We start from the raw sequence: 18,678 nt of genomic DNA, 5'->3' as shown, positions 1-18,678 counted from the left end.
AAACCAGGGAAAGCCGCAGCAATGGATGGTTAGGTTGAGAAAATGAGCCTCATTCACAGAACTGGCTGTGGCATGCCATCGTAAGCGCTCGCATTTCAGCTCTCAAGAGCCTGGTTGCTTTCTCATTACAGCTATAATCAGTAACAATCTGTGGGATTTCGCAATCCCAGGAATATATTCTCGTTACATTTTTCTCCTGCGATTGGCCCACAATGTATATCACACTGATGAAACGATATCAGTTATAATGGCTCTCTCGGGCTCTTCAGTGTCTCTTGTGTTCACAAATTACAGCCATATCTATTAACACGACGCTTCTGCAACCTATATTTTTGGGTTAAAAACAGACTGATCTGTATCAAACAGAGTTACTACTGCTTATGGTTTTTGCCTCATTGAATAAGCATTTAGTTGAGTAGCATTGAGTATAGGGGGTGTTAGTCTAGCAAACCAACCCCGTAACAAATCTGCACCAGAAACGGCAAGTAAGCCATCAAGCTGATGGCTAACAAGCTTAGCCATCAGCTTTTAAAAAGCTGGACCTGAGAAAAAAACATAGGCCAATTAAACCATTAGTCATATCACCTGCTAAATCACATTACATCAATTTACCACCTTGGATTATTAAAAAGCAAATAAAAAAACAAATGGGTCCTGAAGCTAAAAGAAGTATTTAAACACCCTTTCCCTTTTCTTTGGTATCTACAATGCATCCGGAAAGTATTCACAGCGCTTCACTTTTTTCCACATTTTATGATGTTACACCCTTATTCCAAAATAGATTTAATTCATTATTTACCTCAAAATTCTACAAACAATAATGACAACGTAGAGGAAGTTGTTTGAAATCTTTGCAAATTTATTACAAATTAAATAACATATTAAAAAATACCATGTACATATGTATTTACAGCCTTTGACGACTTGATTGGAGTGCACCTGTGGTACATTTAGTTGATTGGACATCATTTGGAAAGGCACACACCTGTATGAGGTCCCACAGTTAACAGTGTATATCAGAGCACAAATCAAGCCATGAAGTCCAAGAAATGTCTGTAGACCTCTAAGACAGGAATGTATCGAGGCACAGATCTAGGGGAGGATGCAGAAACATTTCTGAAAGTCCCAATGAGCACAGTGGCCGCCATCATCCATAAATGGAAGAATTTTGGAACCTCCAGGACTTTTCTTAGAGCGGGCCGCCCAGCCAAACTGAGCAATCAGGGGAGAAGGGTCTTACTCAGGGAGGTAACCAAGAATCCAATGGTTACTATGTAAGAGCGACAGCATTACTTTGTGGATAGAGGAGAACCTTCCAAAAGAACAACCATCTCTGCACCAATCAGGTCTGTATGTTAGAGTGGCCAGACCGAAGCCATTTCTCAGTCAAAGGCACATGACAACCAGCCTCGTGGCATCATGCTGTGGAGATGTTTTTCAGAGGTAGAAACTGGGAGACTAGTCAGGATCGAGGGAAAGATGAATGCAGCAATGTACAGAGACATCCTTGATGAAAACCTGCTACAGAGCGCTCTGGATCTCAGACTGGGGTGACAGTTCGTTTCCAACAGGACAACGACACCAAGCACACAGCAAAGATAACAAAGGAGTGGCTACAGGACGACTCTGTGAATGTCGTTGAGTGGCCCAGCCAGAGCTTAGACATAAACCTGACTGAACATCTCTGGAGAAATCTGAAATTGACTGTGCACTGACACTCCCTATCCAACCTGATGGAGCTTAATAGTTTCTGCAAGAAAGAATGGGAGACACTGCCTAAAAATAGGTGTGCCAAGCTTGTAGCATCATACATCAAGACTTGAGGCTGTAATTGATGCCAAAGGTGCTTGAAGAATTGAGCAAAGGTTGTGAATACTTATGTACATGATTTGGAACTCACATGGTAAGGGTTTTATTGCTGCACTGTCTATATATTTCATAACAAAAAAAGATGCACCTGAGTTTATTGATGTGCTGTATGTAAAAAATGACTACTAATCGCAGTAAACTGGCCCCATCTCCAATCATAAATGGTAATCAGCTACAATTATTGCTTGTCTCAGGAAAACAGCCCATCATGTAACTATATGGATTTTGTACATTCCTGTTAGATCTTCCACTTCCCTGCTAAAGGAAGCATGTAGAGTATTTTCTCTGTATATCCTTTTTTTAGAAAACACAACCTGTGTTTCTATCAAGTGGCATAATTAGAGCAACCCGGAATGATTGTCTGTCCTCATTTTGACAAAGTGCTTAATGAGGTAAAGAGAACGGTATCAGAATCATGAATTAGCTTTCTCTAATTTGGGCTTGACATTAGACATGAGATATTTGGACGCCTGCCACCGCCAGGGGTTTGAAAAATATCAACAGCGCCGTTGCACAGTAAATGTTCTGCAAGCATCGGTTCATTTCAAATGCAGGAAAAGAAAGGGAACATTTGTAATTAGAAAAAATATATGGAGCTGATGTATGGAAAAGGCAAGCAAAAAAAAAAAAAAAACATTTGTGGAGAGAATACAGTTTGCTTAAAGGCAAAAGTGATTTTCCATTTGCTGCTAAATGTGCTTCAGGAGTTCATCGCAAAGGCATCAATGAAGCAAGTTAATAAATCAGAGAGGGGATATAAAGGACTGAGTGAGGACTAAACCTTGATGGATTCTACAAACATTCTAAAGCTCATGGGTCACTCTGTAAACGAGTAACATGTTGCAGTGAAGTGTTCTACAGCACCACGAAGTAAATCATGTCTTGATAACCCACCTAGAGCAATTTTAAAAAAAAAGTGCTGTGATGTTGAGTAGTAATGCTTTGATTCAATATAGTGTACTGAAAGCAGACGGTCCATCTTTCAGCAGTAAATGATGTCTGACTGCTCTGTCTGTTCCTGATCCATAGACTCGATAGTGAAAAAGGGGGTTTGGCAGGCTACTGTGAGGACGCAGACCGATGCCTCTTTAATGGGGTTGGGCTGTCGATGAGGACACAGCGTTCATTGATCTCAGTCAGGTCGGAGGCAGGAAGAGCTAATCACATCACAACATCACCTGACACACCAAAAGATAGTCCTTATGTGAGAGCTTTTCTTAAATGTACAAGTTGGAAAACTTCTTGCTTCTTGAGCAGCAGGACTGTCCCGTCGTCCGTTCTTCGCAGACTGGAGAAGGTGCGACAAATTGTTATTCAAAATCCAATGTTTCAACCATAACATTTCAAAAGGCCCAAGTTCTTTCCTCTGCTCAGCACACATTTGATAGTTATTGGCACGTTTAACATACCAGCCCTCCACAACAGCTTGGCACTACCTTTTCAGCTGGCAAGCCAGAGCGTAAAACTTTTTTCCCCCCCTCCTCAGTTCTTTTATTACCCTCTGTCCACATGAGTGGCAGAGAGGATGACATTTTGATCAATTAAATTCCAGTACACACTCAATTGGAATCATTTACACTCCGAGGTCCATGCCAAGAGAAGAATGGGGAGGGGTGGAAAGAAACTTAATTACCTGCCTGAAAAGACGTTTTCAAAAAGAAATATTGAAAGCAGTTGGTTGCGTGCCAGGAGGAAACACAGCTGAGCTTTTCCGACTTCTCCGCGGCTTGCATACTGACAACATACTGACTTTCAGCACTCGGTCTGCATTCACACACGGCTCGAGACATGGCAAACTGAGCAACACGCTCAGGTCGACATGTAATTTTCCTCACTTTTCTTTCCTGAACTGACCCCAGATCAGAGTTATATCAAAAAAGGTGTGCTGTTCTGTGTGTAAGTAAACAGTGTCAACAATATATGGATTTGGTGGCACCACTAATTAGCTTTTTAGCTGTTTGTTTATTTTGTCATTCTAATCTGGATTATTAGACACTGGATTATTATTGTACCATTCATCTGAGAGCGTCCATTAAATAAAGACATGCAGGTATTAAAGATTTTGGGGTACTGAGTTTCTTGACTGTTGGATATGTTGCACTGATAATACATACTGAGGTTTTGCTAATGACCATGTGTACTGTATGATTACCAGGTCTGACATTTATGGCTTGTGCTCCAAATATCAGAAAATGTGCTCATATACTTTGATCTAAGGAAACATTATTTTATGTTTAAACAGGGGGAGTATTTAGAAGTGCTTTGGGAAAATTTTTAGAAGTAACAAGAGCTGACAGAAGAGAAAGAAAGCCATTCAGCTAATCTTCTATGCTGAGAAAGATTCACTGACTGATGAAAAGCTCTTGACTATGCAATAGGTTGATCACAATATTATTCATTTATTTGATCATAAATCTGATTAGCAATAATTTATGTTTAGAAACAAGAACCAACGCAGTGTCTGATTGAACTGATTTGTTTAATTTCAAGAGTAAAAGATCTTAACACACGGATTGTAATCTGAATAAAAGCACGTTTCATCTATAAAGTGATTTGATTATTAGCTGATTATACTGTTGTTTCTCACATTTGAGCAAATGGCAGCAAGTATCATTGGCCTTAGCTCTTAGATTTACAGAATCACGGGCTTTTTAAGCTTCTTTTGGATTCCAATGTGTTCCTGTGGGAACCAGTTTTGAGTTATTCACTGATAGAGACTCAAAACCTTTTTTTACGTCACTCTGGATAAGGGCGTCTGACAAATGCAGTAAATGCAGTGAAACTTTTGTTTACTTGTTTGCTAACTATTAGCCGATGAGTATTATCTGATCATTCTTATTATTATCTGATTATCCTGTAGTTTCTCACATTTAAGCAAATAGCAGCATCATTGGCCCGAACCTGTTAGAATTAACAACATTGATATTTACGTGGATTTTCAAACATCTGTTGTTATACACTAAAATAATAAACTATTTCACTTGTCTGATGCGTCTTTATTTACTGTCACTATATTTGGCATTTGGTGATGAATATTACAAATACTCTAAATTGTTTACTTAAAATCGGATAATGGATCTGACAGAAAAGGCTGCAAAAACAGGAAGTGGGGCTAAAAAATAAGTTATAATAACCTACTTATACCACTGCCATTATTGCTACAAATAGTCCAAACTTTGTCCACCAAATTTGGTTTCCCATCATCCTGATTTTCTGCTAATAATTTTTTCATTAAGATTTCTGTAGTCAGTGAAGTCAATATGAGTAAGTGTGCAAATCAGAGTCTGATTGCTTGCACACCACAAATGCTGCTTTCACCATTATTATTATTATTATTATTGTTTATTACTGAATATAGTTTAATGATTGCACATTTATTATCTATTGGTTCATACTGTTGAAAAAGGCACTACCTACCTTGAATTAACTTCACCCCCTAACATCTGCTCCTCTAAAATCATTTAACACATTGATTCTCCCATCTTTTAACCAAAAATCTTTTCAGGCTTCTTTTCCGCAGAAATTCTCAGAAGCCTTATACATATGATTTTACCTCCCTAAATTTCCAATGAACCTCAGCATGATCCAGATGTCTTTGAAGAACTTGAGCCTGGAATCAAGGCTAAGCTCTCATTGACCATTGTCGCTTCAGCCCCAGCACCATGGCACTCGAAGGGCTTATGGGATGTAAAGTCTCCACTTTTTCCATCTCAAATCCATCCCTCTCATCACCATGTTTATATCCCATCTGCTCGGCAAAGCCATCATTCTTATCATGGGGATTGCCTTCCCGTTGCCTGTGAACAATCACAGGTTCTATTATTATGGAGGCAATTCTTCAAGGTATGGGTGGCTGAAACCGAGCACCCGCACAAGTGCTTTTTCCACTCAATGCGAAATGGGGTTGGGCTAATAATAAGTAGCACAGGCAAGGTCACTGCTTTCAAATGACAGCAACCCTGATCTCCAATATCTCTTTTGTTAGCGCAACAGCAGAGAGAAAGAAAGAGAAAGGGGGAAAAAAATCAGGTATGGGAAAATGCAGTGGCTTCCCTTGAGGGCAAACGCCACAAAGCTCCTTTCATTTAACCCCTTGGCTTTGTAAGCTTACTCTCAATGCCCTTTCTATAGATTAGGTGTGGGATGCTGACCTGGGGAATAAATAAGTTTGCTACTAGCAGTGAATTATTCAAGAAACAAAAACCGCAGGCAGAAAACCATTATGGAGAACTTCCTTTCTCCTGCTAATCAAACCAATATACAGTACTCATGGGAGGCATGTGACACTGAATTATAGTGAATTTGTTCAGTTAGATTTTTATTTTGTAATGAGAAAAAAAATGACAGAAAATGTGCAAAAAGAAACAAGATCTCAAATGTCCTGCACAGAGCCCTGGCCTCACACATTAGGAATGAACTGAAGCACCAACTACAATGCAGACATCCTCATTTAACCTCAGCGCCTCATTTCATTACTTCTCTTGAGGACTAAATGAGCACAAATCCTTACAGCCACAATTTAAAATCGAATCGAAAGCCTTCTGAGATGATTGAAACTTTTTTATAATAGCAAAGGGAATAGATCTAGAATGGGATATTTAACAAATGCATATGGATGGACTGGTCAGTTGTCCACATATATTTGGTCATACAGTGTAAAAAAAATAACTCTACTTAGTTACTTGAAACTTAACACAATAGTTTTTCAGATGCATATTTTATTTGTTTTGGTATGGAGTTGTGCTTGTAAATTTGTTGTCCATTATATAAACAATTCCTGCAACCCCTCCACATAATACCATCAATAACAATGACAACAATCTATAATAATAAAAATATTATCAATAAAATCGGATGTAGCCATCAAATGCAAAATTACCACAATTCTTCATTAAAATTGTACATATCTTGTTTAAACATTTTATGATGTATAAAATATGCTTTTAAAAAATTTGCAATTCATTCCATTGTTTAATTTATTAATATTTATTTTATTTTACAAGCCGTTCACACTTTTTTAAGAACCGCGGTTGTATGTACAGCAACATTCTGCATTATTCCATAATAAATGTGTATAATGCACAGGAACTGCTCTGCTCCACAGTGCCTTCTGGTAATTATCCATAATATATTTCAGTGTTGATGCAGGGCTGCCATTATTCAGGATTCGGTACTATTTTTCCCCACCACAACCACAATAAAGCCACAAAGGGTACGAGTTGGAGCTTTTAAAAGTTCTTATTAGCTTCAACCATTTGCTGATAGCGGTACACCCATCACCATCCATTATTGAGAACAAGAGAGAGAGAGTGAGTGAGTGAAAGAGAGATTTCCTGTTGCATGAACTGTACACATGTTGAGATCAGTCAGCTTACAAAACATGCCCTTGCTGTGCTCTCACAACGCATTGCTGAAGAGATGCACTGCATCTGATCCACCGGGCCATCCATCCTGACCACCTCGATGCCACAGGTAATCTTGTTCCTTGTTTGTCATATTGCCAGCACAATGAGAGGCATCATCACTCTTATGCAGGCCAGACAAAAGAAGACAGTGAAGGTCGGTGAAATAGGCAGAAGAGGCGCACAAGATACATGTCTGAAGTGAGGGATCACAGAGCGGGTAAAAGGATCCTGTATACTCATGACAATTCAGGATGAAGAGCAAGGTATGGCTGTCCGCCCCAATCGGCAAAGCGACTCACATCCGAGCTTGTTTATTGGCCTCGAGGTTTTGTTTAGGGATTATTCTTGGAGCTTATTGCCTTGGAGAATGTCCAAAAGGCAAAGGTCAATCCTCAACCTCTTTCAACATATATGGAGTGTATCTGAAGAGCTGGAGCTTCGAACAATTACACAAGTCCTCTATTTATCTGCAAGCAGTAACAGTTTACATTGTTTAAGTGGTTTATTGACTTTAAGATTTCAGGGCTTGAAGAGCCACTAATTTTACATTTAAGCCTGCAGCTCCATCTACAGGATGAAAGACATTATTCAATTGACCTTGGAATTACATAAAAAAAAAAAATACAATACTAATCCTAACTCAAATAATAGCCTGGTTGACACTAACAAAATGATTTGCCCATAACAAGGCATGAAAGCTTTAAACATTTCTATGCATTTATTTACTTTTTATCCTGGCAATAATTTACCTATGTAATGTGATATAAAAGAATTTCTTAACTATTATAGTAATGAAGATATTCTAAGACTAGAGTACATAAAAAATTCATCCAGTCTAGAAAGGTGTTCATTCCAAACCCCACTGCTTTTAGAACGCCTAGCTCGCTTTTCTTCCATCTGTGTACTTTGAAATACCAGCAACTCAGTGGGTTTGGAAATTGAAACGACCAACAACAGTGAGAAACTGGGTCACACACCGATCCGACAAGCCGAGTACACCAAGACAGTGTGGCCGATCAACATGATGGAGAGAGTGCAGTGCTTAGGGAGCGTGATGACTCCACTTTGCTGTGCTGTACAGAGCCCATAAATCAACCTCTGCCACAGAACAGACAAAACCAAAAGGTACGAGGAGGAGGAGGAGGAGGACATAACCACAAAACGAAAAAGATGCGACTCTCAGCCAGAATTTGAACAGGGCGTGACTAAAAAGTAGGACGTAAGAGTAGGACGGGTTTAAAAAAAACTTATTTTTAAAAGCCTGAAGTTAATCTGTAAACAGTCAACATTTGGATTTATATCAGAAATAATTAATTCAAGCAATCATAAAAAAAAAAATAGCAGACCACATATTTTTCAGCTTACAGCACACTTTAATGCCCCAACATTAAAGCTATAGAGAAATGTAAGGGATAACAGCTATTAGCCGTCTTCTGCATACATGAGCTCAAATGTCTGTGCTTGTTAAATGATAAGATCTGGATAATATCCAAGTGCTGTAAAGATTTTATGTAGAAGTGTAGTGCTGGTTGACAGGGAATCCAGTGAATACGAACCGTTTTGCTTTATAAACCTCTGGTGAAATGACTATGGCTTTCTCTGAAATTCAAACGAAGTAAAAAAAATTATAATTTTTTTTTTTTGTAATTTCACCTTCTTCAAAAATCATATAGTAGTGCACATCTATTTAAACAAACATACAAGTAAGAAAAACTGTTAGTCTGTATAAAGATGCTTTAAACCCTGCAGGCTATGATTTCAAAGTGTAAATCTCACTTTTATTAGCCATATGAGAGAAAAAATAAAAATAACAAGCCTAATTTCCTGTTTTGTAATTAATTACTTAGCAAAATACATGCTCCTGAACAACATTCGGAATCAAATATTTACTTGGGATTGAAAAACATGCACCAAAAAAAAAAAGAAAAAAAAAAAGTGGATTTCTGTTCAAGAAAGCAAGTGTTTTCCTGCCAAACCTGCCCTTAAGGACAATTGTTGGAACAAATCCCTGGCTCTCTCAAACTTGGAAAAACACTGTTAAAAATCAAGCAGGTTGATTGTGGTGATAAAAAGAGGGTAATGGAGATGAACAAGAAGTGAAGGAAGAAAAACAAGACTGAATTTCCTACTTTCACTTCTTGTGCTGAGACTTCGCTCTCTAGAGAAACAGGATGCTTTTCAAGCATCCTGTTTCTCTAGAGAGCGAAGTCTCAGCACTGACCTGCATGCAATTTGGACATGCAAACAGTAAACAGAGTAAAATGAGAAAATCTACGCTTTGCTCTGTGTGCCAAAGATGAAATATACTCACCTCACATCTAACTCTCTGGTTTTTACAGAGCTGAGTAGCTGATCAAAAAGCAATGAACAGAGAAAATGGAGCTAAGACAAAGAAAATTGGCTGCCTCGACAAAAAGGGAAAGGGGGAAAAAAAATAAACACACCAACTGACCAGAAAGTACCAAATCAACACAAACAAAATGTCACAGTCGCGCTCGACAAGAAAATGACTTGTCCAGTCGGTAATGACTGCAGTTCCTCAAGTGGCAGGTTCTAAAAGCATTGAAAAGAGAGTAAGATCATGATGTGAAAGCCAAAGTACCTCTCAGGAAAAATGCTGCAGAGTTTTAATTCATTCAAAGTTGTGGCTTGAGTCCATAACTCAGGAAAAAAAAAGTTGACCTGCCATGAAAATGTACTTTGACCTCAATAATACTTATACAAATCATTTTATTTAAAGAAATCAGTTTTATAATGTGAAAGTACAATTGAAGCGATTTAGCTTATATTTAGTGTGAAATGATGTGTTTTTGTAATTAGTCTCAGTTCCTGATTTGGCCAACATGGCTAACAGCTGCCTACGATATAAAAAGCTTCTGAAAGGGTGTAGTTGTACACTGAATAAGTGAGGAATCAAAATGTCCTTCATAAGCCGCTATTCATCTTTACAAGATGAGCTGTTCAGTCAAATCTACCAGATATAAACATCATCAGCATGGTGTCCTTTCCAGAGATTAAGGATTACAGTACACACTCCTTGCTGATCTGTACAGATAAAAAAAGCACTGTCAAAACTGACAAAGATCGAAACTTTCATACTTTTTTATCAAAGTGAAGCATTGAGGATCAACTAAATTTAATTATAAGTACACAGATGGTCTAAAAACAAGCACTTTTTTTTTATAAATTTTAGTTGTATTTTATATGTAATAGTCATACATTATACATTTCTATCTCAGGGTTTATTCACAACCTAATAAACATGCTGGCAGAATTATAAAAAATAATTTTATTTACATCATTAAAAAAATATGAGGCATCAACATTTCAGATGGCATCTATTTATCTAACCTGATTTATATTGTGCTCAGATGAGATAATAGACTAACTTCGACATTTGCAGTCAAATTTACTACTGAAACAGGAACACGTTTGTAAAAGTTAATAATAACAATTCTCATAAAGAACTATATATTTATCATGGGAAATTAGTTCGAAGCATCAACCACATCAGCCTCATGACCGGAGGTTAAAACGATGTGCCTTCACTCGACTGATCTCTGTTTACACAAACCTCAGTGGGGAAATAACACAACTGATCTGTTGGCTAAATTTCCCACATTTTTATTAGGTTATTCAAGCATTTTAAAAGTTTGTCCTTAAAGTGCGTAAATGCTGTTCTCTGACGGTGAAACGACAAGAGCATCAGAAACATTTGGATTAACATGTGGACTGAGACTCCTGTCTGCCAAAGAGGTTTATGGATGTGGTGAAGAAAGACATGCAGGTTGTTTGGTTTGAAAGAGGCAGATGTAGAGGACAGGGAAGTATGATGTATGATGACGGATAATCCGCTGTGGTGACCCCTAATGGGAGCAGACAATAGATCAAGTGGGACATTCACTGTATAAGGCCTTTATACAAATTTTTTGTGTTGAAGTGTCTTATTTGCAAAACAAATACATTTTGGACAAAACCTACATCCTTTTTGAGCGTGTGCAAGATTTTAATGACAATAACATGGACAACTAGACTGCAGTATCTTCAATACAATCCAGGCAAAAATGTGCAAACATGCACAGGATCATCATCTGTTTAGGAAAGTAATGATGCACCAATAACGATCTTCATGCCCGAGTCAGACTGGGTTTTGGTTATTAAAAACAATAACTGTAACCATCTGAAATGAACAGCAGTAACTGCACAGTAAGAAGGCTACATTCAATACAAGCATAGATGATACTGACAATACCATTTAACTTTTGTCTTTTGATTGGGTGGAAACTGGCCCTAAATGACAAGATGAACTATAACCATGTTAAATTAAAGGCAACAACTGCATACTTCCACAATCCAAACCCCACAATCGCAACACATAGATGTTAATCAGCATTTGTTTTCGTTTTTAAATTTAGTGTAAATAAAACGGTTTACCAGTGGAACTAAATACAACCAAAGAAGACTATATAAATAAATTATTCCAAAATATTCAAATAAAACTAAGTTAATGCAATTTTAAGGTAAAAAAAAAATAAAAAATCCAATAGCCTACAGAAATGATGTTTATTTCTGGCTTTTCAAAAGTGCATGCGAATTGTTCTTAAAAAGTCATAAGTTAGTGTGTTTCGTTTCTCATCGAACACGTGAGAATCTGAACTGAACAAACGTTCACTGTTCTACGCTCGCGCAGTGTGCGGCAGGTACAGTACAGAAAGCGGCTATTGGTGGGTATTTGTGCACCAGTACACCAACGGCTGTTCGCTTCTGGGCCTCAGACCGCATTTTCACGTTGCCGGTATCCTGAATCACTTCAGAATTTTCTTCCAATAGCTCATAAAGCATCACTAACAGTGATCGTGCTCCGCGTGGAAACGGCCTTTTAAATGTCTGATCAAATTTGTTGTTCCTTCATTAACTTGTCATTTGCAGACATTTCAGAACCTTCATGTTCTGCGCACAGATTTCGAAATACTTCACACAACAGACATGTTCGTGAATGATTAGGACTAAAAATGTAGTCTGTGTGCGTGGGCTTAAACCAAAACCAATAACTACATCATTCATTGTTTAAGCTGTAGCCAAAAACCTTTTTAAAACTGATGTGATTTAAAAAAAAAAAAACCTTGATGGAGTAAAAAGTTACTCCACAAGAAAAGTTTAGCAAGATAACTTTCTTTAATCTGTGCTTTAAATCAGTAGTGTGAAGGCAAAAAGTTCATATTACATTCACATCCTACTTAAGATCTCCCATATATAAAAATGGGAAAAGATGTGCAAGTTTAAAACAAAACAACAAACAAAAAAAAAAAAAAAAATAGGGGGGGGGGGGGGGAATTAGATGCAGTGTCAATAAGGAATTAGATATAATTAGTATATTTACTTTCAGATGTACCTCAGTTATACAAAAAGCACCACAAAACTTCATAAATTAAAATTTTACATTTACAGAAATATAAATACATGTACCATAATGTGCTACAATCAAACCTTAAGATTGTTTCCATCTTTTTTTTTTTTTTTTTTTTACATTTTATTTCTTGTTTCCTCCCTCGGGGAAGGTCACATTCATTTCATATGTAACAAAAAGGTAAAGTGCATGAATGCTTGCACAATACAAAGAGCACTGATGAAAATGCATGTGTGCACACCAAAGCCCAGGTGAGCGAAGAGTGAAGACTAAAGGGAGGAGAGGTGAAACAGACCAGTGCTGTGGCTTCACGATCAGTGGCTGTCCAACCACGAGCAAAGCCCACGCTCCACCAACACTCCATTCACCGAAATCATCTACAACAGCACATAGGAGAGACACGCCGTCTTCATCTTTACTGAGTAAGGATGCAGTGCGATATATAATCATGTATAGAAGAAAACATAATAGAGAACAGAAGATTATGCAGTTTTATTAGAAAACTGCCTTGACATTTGATATTACTGCAATTTTGATTAAAAAAAGGTGGGCGTGGATTTAGATATTTGTTAAGATACATTGTCGAGTAAATTTTTAATTTTTTTTATAAATAAATAAAAAACCTCCAAATATATAATCCAAGATTATTCATTCAGTTTGTGGGGAGGCTTCAATACTAATACTGGTATCAGTGTGACACCGTGCTTATAGACGTAGCGTAGGCTACGTCTACACTAATCCAGATTCGGCATAAAACGCTCCGTGTCCACACTAGAATTTTTTAAACGATTCCCAAAAAGTGCTCGTCCTCACCGAGACGTCTGGAAACGCGTCTGTTCCTGTACTACGCACGAGCGTAAAACCGTAAGACGCTTCGACGTGCGTCATTTCCGTCTGGAGTATTTACTTTTCGTTATCACAGTCCACACCGTGATGCAAAAAAAAAAACCCGCCGTTGTCAGATGTATCCACTTTGGAGAGACCTTTCAAAAAGCTACGTTTTCGATGACTGAAAACGCAGTCTTAGTGTGGACGGAAGGCCAAATCAGAGTAAAAAATATGCCTTTTCAAATGAAAACATCAGTGTGGACAATACGCTCGGGATAACACCAGACACCAAGTGCCTCGTGTCTGGTTAATAACAATTAGGCTACTCAATTTGATCTCAGTTTTAAACACCACCAATATCCATTAATTTCTACAAAAAAATTAATCGATACAAACCTCTTCTTCGTTATGTCGCCACAAGTGCACTAAGGGCAGTCCGTTCTGGTTTCCAGTTACCTAAGAACAGAAACACACATTCTATAAAAAGTAATTAGGGAGCACGTGTGTAGCGCCTACAAAACAGAGACGTTACAAAAATCTAAAATCGCCCTGCAGAATACTGAGAACCTCCGCTATTGATCACAAGGAGGAGTAAGTGAACACACTTACCGGTGCTTTATCCGTTTAAAAAGATCAAAAACAAAAAGGAGGAATGTTTAGGATATCGATTCCTCACCTTCATGATTAAAGGAATCCCTCGTGCTACTTCCTCAAGAGCTTCTTTGGCTTCAGCGGAAAACTTCCCCTGTCCTGAGAAATCAAAGGGAAGGGAATTCTGAGGGTTTGTGGATTTGCTGGCAACTTTTTCTACTTAAGAATGTGAGAAGGAATAAATGAGAACGTGAGGAAAATTTGGTTTACACTTCTTACATACCTGGCAAAGGCACGATGTTGTCTAGCAAAACTTCGGATGCTTGGAAAGGCAGAGAAACAAAATCGGATCTGCGGAAAATAAGCAACATTTTAGGTGTTTGAAATTCGATCACGGGCTGTAAAAACAAGCCTGAACAGAGGAGGGAAGAAAAAGAAAAAAAAAAAACAGAAAAAAGTAATCACCTGATCTGCTTGACCGAAGTGAGGTTAACAGTCACGTAGCCTCCGTAGTCCACGTATCTGATCTGTACAGTGTTGAAGTCTTTATAATGCTGAATAACCTGAGCTCTCCACCAGGCGCCATCAGGAGACGGGGCCGCACATAAAACTCCTGCTGTGATAAAAACAAACTTTCAATTCCATAAAAGTTAAGACGTGTGAAATGTAAACAGGATGCAATGATTTTATTTACAACATTTCTCCAGGTTCTCTCAATCTTTTGATGATATGTATCATCTTTGCAATTTCATGTTTAGGTACGTTATTCCTACATATCGTTTTTGTCCAATTGCAAAAACTCCGCCCATCTTTTGAAAGTCTCTTCCTCTCAGAGGTACGTATTCTATACCCAGTCATGTTACTAATCTGCCCATCAAACTTTTTTTTTTACCCCAAAATGTTCCTCCAGCTGTGTCTTTTTAGTAACAGTGTCATTGTGTTCTGTTTTTATTTCAATTTGAGTGTCCCAACTTTTTTTGGGACTTGAAGTTCATTTGGATCCGACTTCATGTAGAGTTTGGACATTGGACCTCCTTGAGTGTTTAAAGGTTCTGGCATGAAGAAGCTGGTGTTGAATCTTTGAAGATAACAAATGTTGAGCTATTTTATGAGTTGCTCAGTAGCTCCTGGTTCCACCACCTTAAATGACTGTATAAGACTAGAAAGGACATCAGAATCTTACACTCCAGTGCTTATGTTAGTTCTCACTCTCTGGTGTTTTGTATTGTTTTAAAGACTAAAATCACACTCTTGATGTCACCCAAATGAGGATGGGTTCCCCTTTTGAGTCTGGTTCCTCTCAAGGTTTCTTCCTCATAACATCTAAGGGAGTTTTTCTTTGCCACAGTCGCAATAGCTGTTCATCAGGGATAAACACACATCGTTCACCTTCACTCTTACATCCTGTAAAGCTGCTTTGAGAATGTCCGTTGTAAAAAACGCGCTATAGAAATAACCTTGACTTGAACTTGTACTTTAAAGCAAAAAAAAAAAAATGAATTACATATTTGCATATACTGTGTTTATTTAAAAAAAAAAAAAAAAAAAAAGGGTGAAAGGTGAAAACCCCAACAGAAAGGGTGGACAAAAAGCGTGCCAGAGTGGGTTACCTTCCACCGGAGTGGGCAGGCTGGGGCATCCTGAATGACTGTAGCAGAAGAACATCTGCTCTGTGAGAGTGTGCAGGCTGTAATAGGTGGGGTGTGTGTGCTGCTGAACAAAAAGGTAGTTTGCTGCCTCCACCCGTGGTACGATGACCTCCACAGATCCATCCTGAGGGAGCAGCAGCTAGATGAAAGCACATACGAAGCAAAATATTGCAAAATTATTCACAAAATGGATTTCTTCAGAATTTGAGGTGAAAGCTATAATCAAAACCAGGAGTGATCCATGTTCCAAGTGAGTCACCATAAAAAAACAAACAGGGGGGATACAGGCAATAGTATGTGCACTAATTTTTCCCTTTCAGCATGCCAATGCCCCCCTGCACACTGCAAACTACATTAAGACAATTTGCCAAAATTCGAGGGGAACAACTCGTATGTCCAAAACGAAACTTCGACCTCAACCCGTTAATGGCATGCTGACTGTTTTCAGATTTATTTAGGGGCTTAAAAAAAAGGGGGGGGGGGATAAAAAATATAATATATATTAGCAAAATATTATAATACAGATTCTTATACACAGGGTTCTACAAAAGTCAAACTTGAGACTTTTTAAGATCTTTGTTTTAGCAACTGGGAATGAACCCTAAATAAAAAAAAATTTCTTCAAGCCAAGTATCGCTAAATTAACACTTGCACCAAAGCTGAAAAATAAAACCTGTTTATGTCTTTGGTACAATCCAATAGATTCACTCCAATAACTGAAAGATGATTGGCTGTTGCATGTTGGTCTCATTTGTTGCAACAAACAAAAATATTGTAGCATTTTAATAAGCATTAGAGGTCGAGGTGCATAGACTTTGGAGAATTAAAACCCGTTTTAAATTATTTAAGACCTAGAACAGCGAGTTTCAGACCAGAATTTTAGATTTTTCAATTTTTATCTTTTTTTTTTTTTTTTTTTTTAAGACCCTGCGAAAACCCTGTATATAGAACTGGCAAAAATCAACCTGAGGTTTAGGAGGACATTGCATATAAAAAAAGTAACCTTGTGTCACCATCCCATAAACAATCAAAGCCTTTCATCTCTCCTTCATCTTCATATGCACACATTATTGACAGACGTATGAATAGCAGCCACTTACTTACCCAGGACGTGACGGGTAAAGAATGGACTGCAGCAGGTTGTAAACTGCTCAGCCGGTTGCTCAGATCCAAATCTTTGAACTTTTTCCTGATTAGCGCCAGAGCTTTTTCCACCTGCACCTCAGACCCTGAGGGGAAGAGCCTAGAATTAGAAATTCAGTACTGCCTCCTAGTGGACACAGAGCGCCATTACGCTTGAGAAAAGATTGGTCACCACTGAAGCAACCTGGGGGACGCAAACTCACCCTCTATACGACAGATCTGAAACTCGTACGTGTAAGGAAGAGTAAACACGTAGATCTTCGCGCCAGAACTTTGCTTGAGAGAGCAAACGTACTTCCCTTTCTTGCCGATTATTCGCCCAACGAGATGCTGCCACAAAAAAACATATATATAACACGGAAAAAATCCCATCACTTAAGTGATGAAGATAAACCCGAGTGCAGCTCAGTAGATGCTTACCGCTGGCACCTGGATATTCCACATAGTGTGAGGCGAATTCTTAGCTTGACAGCCTCGATTACTTGTGAACCTGCTCTCTCCATTCACACGCTGTCCTCCATTAGAACCTGTAAAGAGCATCTGATAAAACCAACCATCTCAGGCCTCTGACCCCCAACTACCACCCAAAAGAAAAATCTATTTTACACTAGAGAGAATAAATAATTTGTTCAAAAAAGGCAACAACAACAAAAAAAAAAGGCTGTATCAGTTGTACATTACTGGACTGACCTTTAGAGGTGTCTGCCTTTGGTCTCGGGTTTTCTTCATTTTTTCGGGCTAGGTCATGGCAACTTTCGGAAGCTACTGATCCACTAGTGGACGTCTTCTCCATAGCTGGAGTCTTACTCAAAGTTTTCTCTGCATCTCCTCCATCCTCTGAATGGCACGTGCTACAACCCGAATCCTCCCCTGCTGGCGATGTCAGAGGAGGGTCACTCAGACTGTGTTCTAAAGGAACATTTTCCTCTACTGTCTTAGTAAGTGCACAAAGATCTTTCTTAGTGTCCACTGAACTGTTACTCTCGTCGATTTCTTTTTGAAGCTTTGGCCGCTCTTGGCTTTGTGGCGTCACCCTTCGTTCTGCATGACCTTTTCTTTTTAAAATGCCACCGCCAATTGCCGTGATCTCTTCTGTAGCGCCGTTGCTGACCTCGACGACCGGGACGTCGGCTTCACTTAAACTTGGGCTTCTTTCGCTGCGCTTTTCAGAGACGTTTGTGACTCCTTGTTCGTTGGGGCACACAATTCCTGTGGGCTGCTCCGCAAAAGACTCTGTCTCGATCGCTTTATAATCCGAGTGACCTTCATCTGCCTCCGTTTCTGGCTTCTCAGCCAAAAGCAGAGACGCTTGAGCTCTGGAAACCTCCCCTTCTGGTTCTGGGCGAATTCCTTTTACAAGTTGTTTAATAGGAGTGGAGGTAAGAATAGCAACTTGTGAGGTCCCAGGCAGGATGGAGAAGTCATCCATGGTACTGCTAAGCTGAGAGCAGTGATGGTCAAGATTCTGATCAGAATCTGGTTTATGCTGTGTCTGAATATTCACATCCTGTGCTGCCAGTGCACTGCCTTTCATAGCAGCTCCATGTACAGAGGTATTCTCCACCATACTTTGCTTTCTAGCAGCAGAGGAAACAAACAGTTCTTCCTCAGCTGTCTTACATAGGTTCCTCTTCTTCCTAAAGGTGTACCAACACCAGCCGAGCAGAGCAAGTGCTGATAGAGACACAAGAGGCCTAAGAGGAGACTGCAGCATTCTCGAAACCACTGGCACCAGGATTATCTGTCAGAACTACACAAGAAGATCAGAACAGAACTAGTCAGGTGA

At 38.8% G+C, this 18,678-nt stretch overlaps 1 protein-coding gene across 5 annotated transcripts in view; it reads right to left on the bottom strand.

The window, feature by feature from the left end:
• Positions 1-10,071: 10,071 nt before the first annotated feature.
• The window catches only part of akap1a (A kinase (PRKA) anchor protein 1a), a 9,379-nt gene continuing 772 nt past the window's right edge, over positions 10,072-18,678 (bottom strand). For 2 of the 5 annotated variants that reach the window (XM_083567735.1, XM_083567736.1), the window contains exons 2-11: positions 17,583-18,642; positions 17,313-17,419; positions 17,096-17,222; positions 16,854-16,978; positions 15,711-15,888; positions 14,566-14,716; positions 14,384-14,451; positions 14,186-14,259; positions 13,906-13,965; positions 12,637-13,058 (exon numbers count right to left, since the gene is read on the bottom strand). In XM_083567735.1, the coding sequence (XP_083423861.1) occupies positions 12,996-13,058; positions 13,906-13,965; positions 14,186-14,259; positions 14,384-14,451; positions 14,566-14,716; positions 15,711-15,888; positions 16,854-16,978; positions 17,096-17,222; positions 17,313-17,419; positions 17,583-18,606 (1,977 nt within the window). In that variant the 5' untranslated portion in view covers positions 18,607-18,642 and the 3' untranslated portion in view covers positions 12,637-12,995. Of the gene's footprint in view, positions 10,320-10,625; positions 10,690-12,636; positions 13,095-13,905; positions 13,966-14,185; positions 14,260-14,383; positions 14,452-14,565; positions 14,717-15,710; positions 15,889-16,853; positions 16,979-17,095; positions 17,223-17,312; positions 17,420-17,582; positions 18,643-18,678 lie in introns of those variants that run through there. The other 3 variants (XR_014537715.1, XM_083567738.1, XM_083567737.1) reach the window with 3 other exon arrangements.

Source organism: Silurus aristotelis, assembly GCF_946808225.1.
Source record: "Silurus aristotelis genome assembly, chromosome: 18".
In the NCBI taxonomy this organism is placed as follows: Eukaryota; Metazoa; Chordata; class Actinopteri; order Siluriformes; family Siluridae; genus Silurus; species Silurus aristotelis.
Note: the sequence above shows the minus strand (reverse complement) of the source record. Positions and strands in the feature narration are given on the sequence as shown.